The sequence below is a fragment of the Thamnophis sirtalis genome, unplaced genomic scaffold, assembly GCF_051295495.1.
Source record: "Thamnophis sirtalis isolate CommonGarterSnake01/CBP01778 unplaced genomic scaffold, rThaSir2_p1.2 scaffold_3, whole genome shotgun sequence".
In the NCBI taxonomy this organism is placed as follows: domain Eukaryota; kingdom Metazoa; phylum Chordata; class Lepidosauria; order Squamata; family Natricidae; genus Thamnophis; species Thamnophis sirtalis.
Window position 1 is genome coordinate 151347838 of NW_028261383.1, and position 17227 is coordinate 151365064.

General features: G+C 40.2%; 1 protein-coding gene across 1 annotated transcript in view; it reads left to right on the forward strand.

Annotated features, from left to right (window-relative positions):
- FAIM2 (Fas apoptotic inhibitory molecule 2) overlaps positions 1-17227 on the forward strand; it is a 45873-nt gene that overhangs the window by 19593 nt on the left and 9053 nt on the right. Inside the window, exons 3-10 of the mRNA XM_087710438.1 lie at positions 345-445; positions 1779-1843; positions 2385-2438; positions 8356-8406; positions 10121-10160; positions 10765-10802; positions 13252-13339; positions 15330-15425. Coding sequence (XP_087566564.1) covers positions 345-445; positions 1779-1843; positions 2385-2438; positions 8356-8406; positions 10121-10160; positions 10765-10802; positions 13252-13339; positions 15330-15425 — 533 coding nt within the window. The remainder of the gene's footprint in view (positions 1-344; positions 446-1778; positions 1844-2384; positions 2439-8355; positions 8407-10120; positions 10161-10764; positions 10803-13251; positions 13340-15329; positions 15426-17227) is intronic.

Genomic DNA, 17227 nt, shown 5'->3' on the forward strand with positions numbered 1-17227 from the left:
GATGAAAGGAGGGAAGTTTTCATCAAAGCTGTGTTATGTAGTGGATAGACATCCCAGAATGAATGTGAGCTGCTGAAACCTGCCAGAAGAGCTAACCAGCCCATAATATAGACTTCTATACTTTCACGGTCGCAATGGATGTATAATTTGCCTCCAATATTTTCTTTGATTAGCTCAGAAAAAAAAGCCAGATAATAGGTTAATTCAATTTAATTCAAATTAAACCTGAAATTTTGTGTAAAATAAATATTCAGACCATAAATTTCAGTAGGGAAGAGCACAGTTCTCATCTTATATGACATACCCTTTGCTTAGACAAATTCTTTATTTTCCACCTGTTTCAGATTCCAGTCCTAATTATGGCAGTGGATACTCAGGGGAAACTGAGACCCTCACAAGTTTCAGCTGGGATGACCAGAATGTGCGCAGGGTATTCATCAGGAAGGTAATGTTAAAGCAATTAAGACCAAACCAAACTCAACGCTTACTCAGTAGTGAGGAAGAATGGTGGGTTGCAAGGGCTTAGTTCTTTTTATGCAGGTCAGAAAGAAGGGCAAGATCAAGAACAAGTATTAGAACAAAGACACAACATCACATAGAATGAATCAGAGGCTAAAGCAGATTCCAGAAGGAGTCCATCATGAAGTGGGGCTTCAGAAATAATAATCAATGCCAAGGCCAATTGTCTACTGAATGAAATCACAACTGTTAAAATTACGCTCAAACGTCAGCCCTCAGGCCATCTAAAATTCCTGCCTCTTAGTTATAGATCTGGACCATCAGTTTCCTCCAATTTCTGGGACTTGAAGGTATTCCAACTAATTTTGACAAACTCCTAGCCAGATAAAGCTTTGAGCCTGGAATTGTGTCTTGAGTTAAACTCAGGAATGTTAGACCTAAATTCCAGACTTTGTAGGCTCAGTGGCTGTCTGGGAGTTTCTGTCAAGCCCAAGAACCAGGAACAACACAAGGAGTTATTTCTGAGTAGTTTTTTTTTTATTGTTGTTAGCCTAAAGACATAAATCTTGATGGACTAAACCAATTATAACTATAGATGTACTCTGTGAACAGTTGGGGGGGGGGGGGTCCATCTTCCTGCCTAACAGACAAGCTCCACCGGCTCTGGGAAAGAGCCTCTCCTTTCCTCCCTCCCATGAATCTCGATTACATTCCACTATAGATTCACAGTGTGTTCTCTACTGATGACTCTCCATAGGAGGTAGCACTATCACCCACGGATCATGTTCTCAACACATAAAACAGCTGCTTCGTGTGGACACTTGTCCACATGAGCAACTCAGTATTGATTACATGGCTCTTAATGGAGATGGCTAAAACATGATCATCTAAGGAGATTACAGTACAATGCATGAACTTCCCCCGAAAAGAGTGAGTGGTAGAACTAGATTCAGATTCAGATTCAGATTTAGTTTATTTGTATGCCGCCCTTCTCCAGGAGGGACTCAGGGCGGCGAACAACTCAAAAGGGGGAAAAGGGAACATAAAACACAATACACATAATTAAAATATACAAGAATCATACAGCCATACAAGTCGAGAGGGGAGGGGAACTCATCAACCCCAGGCCTGCCGGCACAGGTTTTGACGGCTTTCCGGAAGGCCTGGAGAGAGGTGAGGGTCCGAATCTCCGCGGGGAGTTCATTCCAAAGGGCCGGAACTAGGTTGATAGGGTCTGGTTTGCTTTTTAATTATCAGGTCTTCAGAATAATTGCTGAGCATTAGCCAGGCTGATATTTATTCTGTTTCTTTGATATTAGGTTTACAGCATCCTTTTACTTCAGCTCCTTGTTACAGTCAGCATTGTGGCTTTCTTCACTTTCTGGTAAGTCTCTGTCCTAGTAACCCTGCCTAGCAACAAACCTTTTGTCGCTGCTTTTCTTTTCTGGTCTGCTATTTTTTCCACTTATTGATGTTACTCCTCCCATATTCTCGTATTCCACATTTTACAAATGAGGAATTAAACATGCAGAATTTTCTTATAAATATTATGCCCCTGATCATACATCTATACTGCATGACTCAATCATGTTTTAGTTTGGTGCATATTTGAAGCATTAAGGAAGGCCACTTAGAAATATTCAGATCATAGCATCCTTTAAGGGAGGTATTTTTAATCAAGCACTAACATCCAAATTTGTCTTGATTCTTTCATAAATCAAACATAGTGAGTGTTCTAATTTGTTTTCTATGTTAGCCATAACCCGCATCAATTAATATCTGTTGTTTTTAGCAGGGTAGTATTTTATCATTTATTAAAGCATTCTTAGAAGGACAATTAGGTCAGTATTAAATACCTTAATCAATGGTTTTAGTGCTCCATATTTTGCTCTCATTCTTCTAATCTCTTGTGTTTTCCATTGCAGTAAACCAGTTCAAGGATATATCCAAGCAAATCCAGCCTGGTACTGGGCTTCCTAGTAAGTACAGATTTGATCTCAGAGATTATTTGTATGTCAGCCATCAAAGTTAACACAGCATCTTATAGAATAAGAAAAACAAAACATTATTTGCAAAATTACCATGTAGCTTCATTTCATTTTTTCCCAAGGATAAGGTGATGTAGACCAGCTTAGCCAACCAGGATCAAAGTGTAAAAATGGTGGTAGCCAATTATATTTATTTATTGTTCAGTTTGTTTGAAAGGGTTCAGTCTGGTCACCATATCTATACAGGTAGTCCTCAACATACAACCACAATTGAGTGCAAAGTTTATGTTGCTAAATGAGAACTTTGTTAAGTGAGTTTTGCCCCATTTTACGACTTTTCTTGCCTCAGTTGTTAAGTGAATCACTGCAGTTGACTAGTTAGTAACTTGGTTGTTAAGTGAATCTGGCTTCCCCATTGACTTTGCTTGTCAGAAGTTCACGAAAGGGGATTGTGTGACCTTGGGACACAGCAAGGGTCATAAATATGAATCAGTCGCCATGCATCTGAATCTTGATCACATGATCATGGGGATGCTGCAAAGATCATAACTGAAAAACAGTCATAGGTCATGTTTTTCATTGCTGTTGTAATTACGGTCATTAAGCAAACTGTTTGTCAAGAATGATCAGTATTCTTTTATTTTACCTGCAGTCATCCATATTCAGTGCTTAAAATAGGTGAGGGAGAAGGAGAAAAGGAAATAGGACACATTTCCTCACTTTTTTTGCTATTTTTGTTTTGCTGCAGATTCTTTTTTAACACAACAAGGCAAAAGGGCAAAAGGACAAAAAATCATAATTTCAGAGGATGAACCTTGCGCTGTTCAATATGCCCCCACACATCTTTCTTCTGTGCATACTTTGGCCACTCTTTCTAGGATCCTCTAGGGCAGTGATGACTAACCTTTTTCCCATCGCGTGCCAAAAGCAGGGGGGAGCGCAGGGGGGTCGTACACGGGCGTATCCACACCCATAGTTCTATGCGCGTGACCCCTGCCCTCTCCCTGCTTTTGGCACATGATGGACCCATTTTTTGCCCTCCCCAGGCTCCAGAGGCTTTCTAGAAACCTGGGGAGGGCGAAAACGGCCTCCCCTGCCCGCCCCGGAGGCCATCGGGAGGGCAAAAAATGGCCCTATGGGCAACTTGGAAGTTCAGGAATGGACGTCCAGTTTTCCCATAGGGCCGTTTTTCACCCTCCGCAGCCTTCAGGAGGCTTCCCTGAATCCTCTGGAGAGCGAAAAACTGCTGAAAATGAAGGCTGAAGTCAGCTAGCCACCGCACCCATGTGCGCTGGAGCTGAAGGGCAACGCATGGCGTGCCCTAACAAATGACTCCATGTGTCACCTGTGGCATGTGTGCCATAGGTTCGTCATCATGGCTGTAGGGAATGGAACAGGATCATGCCCCTTTTGCATAACTGCTTTCTGTGATTAGAAGCCTAGGAAATCTCAACGCTGCCCCTGTCCAATTTGCAGGGCTTTTTTCAGAAGCTGAAGAAGAGGCCGAGCAAATCAATAACTAAAAACAAACACTGGGGCACAATTTTGGCCCAAATTCATGCGCCCAATTTAAGCCATAACAAGAGCATGTTAAGAAAGGATAATGTATTTAAGCAAAGTGGGTCCCTACCAGTGGTGAGATTCAGTCAGTTTGCACTTATTTGGGAGAACCGGTTCTTAACTTTCTAAGCAGTTCGAAGAACCGGTTGTTGGAAGAAATCTCATTTTGTCGTCCCCCCCCCCCTCCACACACTTTACAGAGCTAATCCTGTAAAGAAGGCAGGAAGGAAACATTCTGGTGTTGTTTCTAGCCTAATCTTTATTACCCTGCTTACAGAAACTGCCTCTCCAGTTAACCCTTGTTACATTGTAACAGCTAAGGCGAAGCGCCCATTGTCGTGAGTGACGTTGAGTTGGCCACGCCCACCCAGTCACATGACCACTGATCCCCACCTACCCAGCTGGTCATCAAGGCAGAGAACCGGTTGTTAAATTTTTTGAATCCCACCACTGGTACCTACACTCTTTAGTCCTATTATTAAATGTTTCAAATATTCATGCATGTGGGCCCTCAGAAGTGCAACTACTACCATTTCTGATCTATGTGAAAGAGAGATGCTGGGAATTGTAGTTCAGCAACATCTTCACTGCTCACTTGACTTTTCCTCAGATAAGAAAGGGGCATGAAGAAGAACTTGTACAGACAGCAAGTGCTTTCATCAGACCAGCTCATATGGAAAAACCAGTTCTTGAGAAGTTTTCCTTCCTAGTTTGGAAGTCAAAAACCCTCGTATTGGTCTGCATAAACTGGTCTAGCAGATCCATCTCCACAGACAAGTGTTTCTCCACTCTAAGTGCAAATTTAGATGCAAATGGATGATAGCTATGTAAGAAAAATGCAAACTCGGAGAAATTATAGGAAGGCTTTGCAGTATGAAAGAATCTTAAAAGGAAAGATCTCAGATCGGTCATAAATGAGCATGCTGGGAAAAGAAAAGTGGGAGAGAAGAATTGAATGGCTTACTCTGGAACATACATGTTTTGTTTTGCTGCAAGCCTTCATCGTTTAATGCCAGATCAGGTATTTTAGCTTTCAGTGGAATCAGTCCCCGTGATGACCCAGGAATCTCAGAATCTCATGGACAAGGCATTTCACCTGAACCCTGATCGAAATTAAGCTCTGTGTGCAAACTTAGAATGCCAATAATTTTGGGGTGGTGGGCTCTTTGCCAGCTTTGAAATGCTGGCAGACACCTTGAATGGCTACAGTTCAGTCCCAGCCACCCAGTCATTTGGCATATTCAATTGCCGATCATCAAGAGGAAATCAAAGTTAGGGAAATGAAATGATCAGTATGAATGAGAGGCCTGTAAAATGATAGAGAAAATCCATTTCAGCAGGAAAAAGCTATGCAAGCCATGAATCCATTATCAAAATCCAATAGTTAGCAATAGAAGATGGAGAATTTCTTTTACTATGAATAGCGGCCTTGAAGAGAGAATTTAGGCAGGTACGCATCTTTATATATACACAAAAAGACTTATTTATTTGGGTTTTTTTTTTAAAAAAAATCCTGCCTTTATTACTTCATTACAAGATGACTGATACTTAATACTTCTCCCTCCTACTATTTTCTCCACAACAACACAACTCTTGGACAGCCACTTGTCTGGACAGTCACGTGTCTCAAATTGTATAGGGTCTCCTGCTTGAGCAGGGGATTGGACTAGAAGACCTCCAACGTCCCTTCCAGGTCTATTCTTTGATTGAAACCCTGTGAGGTGGGATAGGGAGAGAGGGAGAGAGAGAGGAGAGGGGGGGAAGGGAGGGAGGGGAGAGAGGGTGGAGAGGAGAGGAGAGGTTGGCTCAAAGTCACTGAGTCAGCTTTCAAAGTCTCCTGATTTCTAGGACCTTCATCACTATACCCAACTGAGGTATTCTCTTCATTTCCCAAGACCCAATAATATTCCATTCTTCACTGGATAAGTTTTAGGGTTAGGGCGAGGGAGTCAGTTAAAGGCGCAAGAGAAGTGTAGGGTGGGATGGGGCAGAGCATTAAAAACCTAGGTTGCTGGATGCAAAAGAAAAATGACAGCAAGACTAGCTTGCGTGACAAGAGGCTTGCTGAATTTTCGTGTTCTGCATAACTATTTAAGGTGCAGTACTTTTGTCCTCTTCAGCGAGTGCCAACTTTTCACAATTGCATTGCTTTTTCAGCCTAATGGCATACCACCTGACTATTGCAAATGTAACTGGAAACCTGCCCTTCCCATTAACAAGCCAATTTCTTCTTTACCAGGCAGATGTTGACTGTCTGGGGAGCAGTTGAAGGTTGCATTCTATTAAAATTTATCTCGTGGAAAAGTACCAGTGGAATGCTTAGGGAGCAAGGGTTAACTTTAACCTCCCATTCTCTTTTGAATCAGAAGCCTTGGGTCCTTAATAAATCACCTTTGCATTCTGCTAGTTGGCTATAGTACATAGATGACCTATTAGAATTGAATTGGGGATCAGAAATATCAATTTTCCACCTTGAGATGGGGTCTGGAGATTTCAGCATAAAACTTAAAGGACTGAAGGCTAATTTTCTTTAGAATGATCAATAATCTCTTTTGGGCAATATATTACATAGAGAAATACATACTGTAGATGATAGATAGGTAGGTAGGTAGGCAGGCAGGCAGGCAGGCAGGCAGTGATAGATAGATAATAAGTGTGTGTATGCCTTCTAGTCAGTCTTCACTCCTGGTGACTGCCTGTTCCAGTCCCTGCTTGGCAAGTGTTTTGAAAAATGATTTGCCATTGCCTGCTTCCTAGGGCTGAGAGAGAGGGACTGGCCCAAGGTCACTCAGATGACTTTGTACCTAAGGCAGGACCAAAACTTATGGTTTCTGGTCTCTAGCCTGATGGTTTAGCCACTGCTCCACACTGGCTCTCTATATAGATACTTGCACATTCAAGTCTGACAATCTTTTGCTAGACTGTCTACGGATCATGGAAATTATAATCTAACACTTCTGGAGGACAGCTCAGTACAAGAAGCTGATATAAATGTGTAGTATCCTCTAGAGCTGAACAAATCATTTGAAAGGGGTATTTTGGAATACCCAGGCACACATATAGTACAAAGCTCTTCTTTTCAACTCATGAAAGCAGCCATGTCTTTTGTCTGCCTTGTTCTGGAAGCCGATCCCGGCTGTTTCGGTTCTGTTGAATGTAGAGCCACACAGCACTTTCTCGCGGCTGTGGGGTCACATGTGTGGGAGATACTGGGAACAGGTTCCCAAAGCATGGCTTTTCAAATTGCTAAATTGTTCCAACACCTACATTTGAAAAATCTGCTTTGGCATGTTCCAACGCATCTCTTTCCGAAGAATTGTGCTGCCCTAATATCCACGTATTGTGGAACAATGCTGATCAAAATTGCAGAACTGGCTTGGGGTTCATAAACTGGATGAGAAGGAGCATTGTTATTTTCTCCTCTACTATCACACAAGGACCAGACTTTGCACAGGATATATTTTCAGATCCGTTCTTCAAATATCCATCTTTGTTACTACAGAAAAAGTACCACAATGTTCACAGCAGTAGAGGACAACATTGTAATAAAAGGCAACATATGGATGTTGGGAAGGGCTTGTTTAATTTGAGGCACAGAAAGATATTGCTTCCTTCCTCTTTCCTAGAATTTGGTATCAGGACTACAACTGGGCTAGGTGTACAAAACATCTGATTTGGTGGAAGGCCATTGTTGGATAAAAGGCTGAAAGCATCTATTTACTTAATTTTATGAGAGAAAGCACAGCGAAGTATTTAAGGACACTGTTAGGGAGGGGAACTTCTTGATCTTGGTGACACTACCCTATTTATGGGCTTTCTCCCTTGTTCGCATCTACATAGTTTCAACTTGGAATCTGTTTTACTGTGTTTTGTTCTACCAGTCACAATAGGTTGTGGTAAAATATTAGAATGTATTCTTGCCTTTGAGTATTCCACATGTTTTCCATAAGTTTCCAACCAATGCAATCCCGAGAGAGGGGCGTTTTTGAGATTATATTGGCCTGTGGAAGAAACAGACCGTAATTTGCCATGCTGGTCCAATGCAGGTTGGCAGATATGATTGGTGTTAATCTGGGATATCCATCAGGGCTATTCACCTTGGAAGGCCCTTCTGGACATATAGATGCCCAACAGCATAGTCCATACAAGCTCCTTTGTCTTATCAAGGTCCCGATCATAGAAGGAATTATTATGTCTAGTATTTATACAGTGCTTTTTTCCTCAGAATTTGTTAACCAATGATCATCTAAGAGAAAAAAAACTCTTAGAATTCAGAGTAACAGCAGCCAGGATTTTGTCTCGTCTCCTTGGTTCATTCTCTTTTTCTCTCTCTCTTTTCTCCTCCTAGTGCCGTTTTCTTTATCACCTATTTGATCCTTGCCTGCTGCTCTGGACCAAGGTAAAATTACACAGGGGGGTTGGGCCATTTGTGGGGGGTTGATTCTGTTTGCGGAAGAGACTGTGCGATGGTGGGAGTGTGGATATTCTAACCTCACTTGATCTAGTGTTGTTGGCCTGTCCAAAGAACCAAATATGGCCACCATTTTCTTATGGATGTGCTTCCTTCTGGGGGTTAGAATGTATTGTTATTAGGATGGTTAAAAATGCAACAAATAGTGTTTGCTTACAGATGAACATGTTGAGTATAACAGGAAGAACAAGAATATAGACAAATGAGTCCTGAGATTTTGTTTTTTGATTAAATGTTTATGCCACCTGTCTCCACTAGAAGGTGATGGGCATCAGTTTTCAAAAAGGATGTAATTTTTTCTTTGACCAGCTCTCCTTGGCCTGTTAACCATAAACTCAGCCATCTGCCCTTGAGGGGTGAGAGGTGGGGATAAATCAAAACCATTTTATTGGTTTATCCCAAATCCTCAGAGTAGCAGTTGAATGCATCCAATGCATAATTAGCAACCAATGCTCTTTTTGAAATGCCCCTTGTATCCATTCATGTTCAATGAAGAAATGCTCTCATCTTTTTAATTATGAAAACATTTAACCAAGTCATTATCTTTTTCATCTGCATGTCTAGAATAAAAGTCACAGTTCTACATGGTTCATACTCAGGACTTTGTTCTAATATATACACAAAGATATTCTGCAAAAGGGAAAATGGGATGAAAAAGGGAAAAATGTTTTGGGGGGAAATAGCAAAACAGCTTCACATAGTGAATATGACTAGCTCAGATTCTATCTTACAGTTGCATCAAAAGACATTTTCTATATTTCAATGCTACGTCTTGGCATGTTATGGTTGGGGGAAGTTGTCTACTGTATATGTCCACTGTTGATTATATATATTATATGTTATACAGCTGGTTTAGAAAGGAAAGGAAAAGTTCTCATTCACCTGATTACTTTGCTTGAAAGGACTGATATATCTCAATGCTGTAATATCTTGGCTAATATTTGATCCAAATTAGGGTCGCTAGCTATTAAATCAGTTCTAGTTGCCTCTTTAATAGCTGCCCAGCTCCATCCACAGCTATTAGGAGGTGAGAGTTAATTTTCATGCCATAAAAATGTTTCACTCAGTAACTCCTGTACTTTTAGGCTTAGCCACAATTGAAATGAAGCCCGTGCCTTGATACCAGGCCCTTTTTTAAAAATATTTTTTATTTATTTACAAACATGTAAATAAACACACACACACAAAACTTAGACGTACACCACATTTACACAATACAATACGAACAGGAGCTTCCTGTTCTTTCTAATAGCAATTATCAATCGATACCGCTCACCTTATATTATTTCCCCTTCTATTGTATTTCATTTGGTTTTCACCATTCTTAGCCCTCTTATTTTACACATAACTATTATTTTTGAGTTTTGTTGTATTCCTTCATTGATTCTTGTTTCTTTCCTCCATCCACCTATACCATTTATCCCATATCTGGTAGAATTCTCATTCTTCTTTTCCCTGATACCAGGCCCTTTTGTATAACCAGGATTCTTGCAAAATTGTACAAGCTGTGGCCTGATTGTTTTAATTGCTCTGTTGTTCTTTAATGATCATATTATGCAAGTTAATGATGTACAGCTTTCTTTTCCCAATGATGCACTTTGGATAACCTGGTTCACTTGGCTCCCTTTCATTTAATTCACAGGAGGTATTTCCCATGGAACATGATCCTTCTCAGCATCTTTGTAAGTAGCCTAGTAGTCAGTGCTGGGACTTTTTATTTGCCCACTTAATCTGCAAATTCAAAAGGCTAAAGGTTTCTCACCCATCTATTTCCAACCACAAGTTATTATGGCACGCACTATCATTGGCACCCATCCAGTAGATCAATAAGGGATAGATTGTCAACTCCTAAAGATTCCAGCTCCTCATTGGTGCAGTAAATAAACCAAACACACCAATAAAATTAACAAGAATAGTAAGAGTTTCAGCCTATGAACCTGGCCTGCATGTAGCTGTTCAGTCTGAGTTGTCTGTGCAACACCTTCATTAACTTGCACAATTATCTAGTTAACCACAACTCAGGCCTCACATGTCCAGGTTCTTAGAAGGACCCCTTCTTTGTCTAAAACCTCACTTACTCTCTTCCATATGTTTCTACCACGAGATAAACCATAAAATGGTCAGATGGTTACGGAATATGGTAGACTATAGAATGTGGTCTTTCAGCTTAGTTGTGAAGTCTTGTCTTGAAGAATGAGATCCAGAAACATCCTTGTTTTACATCCTTGTTCCTTCTTAGCCTCCAGCTTTTGCTTCTGCAGTAACTAAAGATTTTTATTTTTATAGACGCTGTCCATGGCTTACCTGACAGGAATGCTCGCCAGGTAAATGTCCATACTAAGCACCTGAATAACATGCTGAGTATTTGTGTGTGTGTGTGTGTGTGTGTGTGTGTGATTGTATTTTTTCCCTGGCATTCTGCATTTTTCTGCAATCAGTAGAAAATCAAGACCTATATCAAATGTATAATTTGATTTTAATTTCTAGACTTTCTAAGACTATTATTCTTCAGTTCTCCAATTGTAGCCCAATTCTGTAGCCAATAATCAGTTGCCTATAATTAGCCAACTTTTCCCAATAGGGTTGAGCATCATTTATATTGCATCTCCAACATTAGGGAAAGTGATATTTACTTAACCTAGCTGGCATGTAGTACTGTTGATGCACGACATTATGATACAATATTCTGTTTTCAGAAGTAAACCCACCCTCTTCCTCTATTTATCCCAACGCCTTTTCTTGAATTAGACTCAGCATCCAATGAACTGCAGTTGTTTGGCAGGCAGGAAGACAATCTATTAAAATAAGTCAATGGGACAGTCAAGCCCAATTTTCTGCTAACATGGACTCTTTTTCTGGTTTGCACAGAAGCTAGCAAGATAGGAATAATAATAAGGTCTAAATACTAATACTGTGCTTATTTATTAAATTTTCGATAAAACTCCTCATGGTTTGATACTGGTTAGCTAAAGTAAAGTTTTAAGATTAAGAGTATTTCTTCTTAATTGAAAAGAAAGGAAAAATGCTACAGTGATTATTTTTATTTTTGTTCACTTAATTTTTCTTAGTATTTGAAATCACATAAAATTGTTTCATAACTTGAAATTAATTTAATCTTATTGATATAACTGGCAATGAATAATGATTGAAATCTTACAAGATTACTAAACCTCATACTATTTTGATGGACTATGTTCATTTAAGGTACGATCTTGAGAACATTTAACTAGCTTGAAAACCAGTGGTTTTTAACGGACTGGAGTACTTATGCATTGCCTAAGATCACCCAACTGAGTCCTCAAAATGTGGTCAATTGTTAACTTACAAATTTATTTTCTATAATAATATTTTTCTGGGAGCTCTGTCTGTCTGTTTGATAATGTACCTGTGCAGATGGGAAAAACAAAATAGCCAATGAACCAAACATCTACACTACTATATCTATATATACACTTCTATGTATATTCTGCTCTATAGTACAAGGTTTATAGCTTCACAATGCATGTCTTAAAAGGCTATAATGAGTGGAGAAGAAGTGTTGGCAGAAGGACTGTTCCAGTGTTTTACTCTTCAGAATATCATCATTTCAGGGAACCAAGATCAGGCTGATAGCATGCAACTGCTGTACAGTAGCTCTAATTCTGCCCAGAAATGAATAGATTGACGTGGAGGAGAGGGGGAAGATGCTAGAAAGAGTCTTCTTTTTCAGTCTGTCTCTGGTTTGGGTCTTGTATAATCCTCCCTTTGTTTCTGCTGTAACAATCTCATGTAGAGCAACATGATGAATTTCCATTGTTCCATTATTTATCAAAGGCCAACCAATAGTATGGGGAAAGCAAATGTGAAGAGCAGATAAGCAAAGCTGTCACTCAAGCATCCCAGATAACTGAACAGGGCAGTAACCACTACGCTTCCCCTACCTTTTCAGCAAGCGTTTGCAAAAGAATATAAAAGTAAATTGGGAGACTCAAAATACTGAACGTATTTTTCTAGGAGCAAGTTCCATTAAAGTCTAGAACTTTGGATATAATATACTGATGGAACAGTGGGAAAATATGTTTTCAATTAAATGTTAAATATGTTAAAAAATATTTAAATATACGTTATAACATTGGAATTTGCATTGCTATAACTTAAACGAGATTTGTTACAAAATGATACACTCTTGATACATATACTGTATGACTGCAGAAAAATTGTCTTAGAATGTTTAAAGGTACTGATAGAAGACAATATTTGTAGGTTAGGGTTGAACTGTTCAGAAAGTCATTGGTACTCTGAACTTGGTGGTTTTCTTGCAGATGTTTCATTAGCAACAGGTTACTTCATCATGATGTTAACTAGTTTGGTAATGAGACCTCTATAAGAAAACCACCAAACTCAAAGAGCATCAAGGTCCCTATTGTATGAAATTACTTCAAATTTATTATGTGAACATGATGTTAGGTCATTTTATCATGCCTGGTGGACTTGTAAAAAAGCCAGAAAGTTCTGGATTTAAATACAGATATAATTATCTGTATAATGATATAAAGGAGGTTCTGGATTAACATTCAACTGAAATTAGAACTTTTCTTGCTGGGATTAATTGGTGGTCAATTAGAAAAAAGTCCCACAGATGTTTTTCTATGACCCTGAAGATGGAAATTGGCCATTAGATTAACAAATGATCCATAGACAAATTTATAAATTTTAAACAGATTTTCTTATGATGTGTCTGATCTTGACTGCTTGACTCTTCTCAACAATGTCATGTCATTACTTCTTTTGCAGCTACTACAACACCACGTCCGTCCTCCTCTGCCTGGGGATTACAACTTTGGTTTGCCTTTCCGTCACCCTATTTAGCTTCCAGACCAAGGTGCATACATGCATTTATACCATAGTTCCCTGATTTTACCATTTCCTATGTAAGCAGATAAGTTTTTTCTTTGTTAAAATTAGCAGGCTGCAGGGATTGCCATTGCCTATTGCAGCCTCCGCTTGCCCCATTTTTGACCTCCACATCCCATTTTTGGCTTCCGCGTGCCCCGTTTTTGGCTTCCGCGGGCCCCATTTTCCATCCATTTTAATCCCTGCTGCCTGGAAAGGGTAGAAAATGGGGCACGCGGAGGTGGCAATAGGCTATGGCAATCCCTGCAGCCTGAAACAGCTGAAGTTTTGGAAGCCTGACAATCAGCTGCTTGTGCTAATCAGGCTGTGCTGAAACTGAAACAGGCTGTTTGCTGTATGCTGCAAGGAGGCAAATTTCTGGGAGGCAGATTTTTTTCCCTTGTGCTAATCAGGCTGTGCTAAAATTGAAACTGAAATGGCTGTTTGCTGTTTGCTGCAAGGAGGCAAATTGCTGGGAGGCTGAGACAGATTTGTTTTTCTTGTTTTTCTCCCCAAAAGTTAGGTGCATCTTATACTTCGAAGCGTCTTATATTCTGAAAAAAATATGGTATTTGCAGTCTTAGCAAAAGGAAGATTTTACTCTAGAGCTGCGTTTTTCAACCTCAACAGCTTTACAATGTGTTGAAGATTCTGGGAGATGAAATCCACCCATCTTAAAGTTGCTGAGGTTTAGAAACCCTGCTTTAGAACTTACACCATTGAGCAAACTTACAATGCTTCTCCTTCCATGCAGGTAATGGTGGCTTTCAAAAAGCAACTTTTCCATGGAATTAGACTTGCCCCTCTGCCCTCCTCCCCTTTCCATATCCAAATTTGAGAATTGGCTCAAGAATTGCCAACCAAAAAGTTAAAATAAATTTTCTCCCACTGGGAATGAAATTAATTGGCAACTTTTTAGATGGAGAAAAAAAATGCTATTTGAGACCTTTTCAAACAGTATGATGAGTTTAAGAAAAACCCACTCCATTATCTTTCATTCAGAAGGACTTTATCAGGCAGGAACAGCAAGAAAATCAACATATAATAGAATACTTTGAAAGAGTCTTTTGCCCTTTCCACATTGCAAGTCAAACATTTTCTATTTTTTGGCAGGGTTGAGTTCATGCTATGTTGACAGCTACTCTTGATCTGATCTCTATTTATGATTTTGCCCCTATGATTGGTATTGAGGGCTGTGTTGGAGTTTATAGAAAACATAAAAGGGAATATACAATATATAATATACATTAAGTTCAGAGAACATGTGGTAAAGGCTATAAATAGCAATAGCAATAGCAGTTAGACTTATATACCGCTTCACAGGGCTTTCAGCCCTCTCTAAGTGGTTTACAGAGTCAGCATATTGCCCCCACAGTCTGGGTCCTCATTTTACCCACCTCGGAAGGATGGAAGGCTGAGTCAGCCTTGAGCCGGTGAGATTTGAACCGCCGAACTGCAGCTAACAGTCAGCTGAAGTGGCTGCAGTACTGCACTCTAACCACTGCGCCACTTAAAGAGTCGAGTAAAAAATGGTAGTATGTCCCATATGGATGCTAAATGAAGCAGCAAATATTTGGGGAAATTTTTTATTCATTTATGGGAGCCCCCTCAATCATGTGACTTGAAGATTTGTTGGATATCAATTTCATTGGTGTTCTAAGGTGGCAGATTCAAGGCATCTGGTCAATATTAAGTTGGGAAAGGCAGATGTGGGCATTACTTAGGCCAGGGATCCCCAACTCCCCGGTCCATGACATGCCAGAAACCAGACCGCTTAAACAAGCGAAGCCCCATCCACGGGATGCAGGCAGCACAAGAAACCTCATCCCCTCCGGTCCAGGGGAAAAAAACTCTCTCTGTGGAACTGGTCCCTGGTGCCCAAAAGGTTGGGGGCCACTGACTTAGGCTATCCAGGAGCTAAGGGACTTTCAACTTAATATGTGCATCTTATACCTGTGTCCTCTTGTTTTCTCCCACAGTATGACTTTACATCTTGCCAGGGGGTGCTCTTTGTGATGCTGATGGTGCTGCTGTTTAGTGGGATCATACTGGCTTTTATGCTTCCTTTCCATTACGTAAGTTTCCTATTTTTGCCAACCGAATTCATAAATGCATCCTACCAAGTGTTATTTTGCCATGTCTAGCAGCAGAGGAGATGCAAAACTATCTTTCTATGCTCGTTATGCGATTTAGTTAGAAACAACAAAAAAGCACACTGCAGGCAGTCCTGGACTTACAACAGTTCACTTAGTGACTGTTCAAAGTTACAACGGCACTGAAATAAGTTACTTGTGATCATTTTTCACACTTATGACCGTTGCACCATCGCCATAATCACCTGAATGAAACTCAGATGCTTGGCAATTGACTCGTATTTATGACGGTTGTAATGTCCCGGGGACATGTGATCTCCTTTTGCAACCTTCTGACAAGCAAACTCAATGGGAAGCCAGAATCACTTAACGGCGGTGTTAACTAATGTTAAGAACTGCAGTGATTCACTTAACAAATGTGCTAAGAAAAGTAATAAAAAAAGCAATGGACTAAGCTCATTGAACAAATTTCTCACTTAACAACATAAATTTTGGGCTCAGTTGTGGTTGTAAGTTGAGGACTACCTGTATCTTAAATTTTATCTGTACATTAGTTTTCCGTATCTGTATTACCTTCACTAATCAAACTACAGAAGGATCCTTTGAAAGGAAATATGGTTCAAGAATGTGAACCTCACTAGATATTTGGGAGGGAAATCATTTCCTTTCTCCATTTTCACTAAACTCTTTAGGTTTGATTTATTTTTATCCTCTATTTTTTTTTTACTTTTATCACAACTGCTACTGGCATAGCTAGTGTAAGGCAGAAGGCTTGGGACAGATTGTCAGCCAAAAGGAGAAGTGTCAGTTATCATATGGAGGTGGTAAACAGTTATGGAAGATCTTGTTGAAGAGAGGAAAGTAAAGATGAATTTTAAAAAAAACCTCTGCTGATCTTTTGTTCTGCTGTTTGTAGAATCTGTTCTGGGGGCTGCTGATTGCTTGGTATCTAATTGCCGTGTTCTCATCCTCTTTTCTATATATTCTCATCAGAGGTGGGTTTGCTAGCGGTTCACACCAGTTTGAGCGAACCAGTAGTGGACATTGGGACTGTGTTGCTGAACCGGTAGGGAGGGCCGGTTGCCACGCACCCCCCCCCCCAAACCAGTTCCCCGGTCACCCATGCTGTTGCATGTTTTTTACTCATTTTATAATGTTCTGCGCATGTGCAGAACAAGTAACAGGCAACTACGCATTTACAAGCCACACGTGGTGGGCTGGCACATGAAGCGAACCGGCAGCAACCCACCCCTGATTCTCGCTTAGTAACAGAATAATACAGTAACAGACTTGGAAGGGACCTTGGAGGTCTTCTAGTCCAACCCACTGCTCAAGGAAACGGGAAACCCTATACCATTTCAGACAAATGATTGTCCAATCTCCAGTGTTGGAGCTTTGGGAGGCAAGCCGTCTCACTGATTAAATGTTCTAACTGTAATTTCCTCCTAAGCCTTATCTCAGTTTGTTTTGCCACATCAATTACCTGTGTTTTAGGCCTTGTTATCACTTTAGCAGTAGCAGGTTGTGTTACTGGGTTGCGTTTAGTTTTGAGTTGCTTATGGGGCAAATATTTATTATGGGAGGGAAAGAAACAGGTAGAATGCAGGCAGGGAGGAAGGTTAGCATCTCTCCAACAACAGAGTTTTTATTCTACCATTTGTTATCACAGGAGCCTTCTAGATATTGAGAAATATTGAAGGGGGGAAAAAGCGGGGGGTAAGCTTACGTTGGGCTGGCCTACGTGGTGAGGCTCCTTTGATAAGCATACTTTGTTTGCTTGTTTT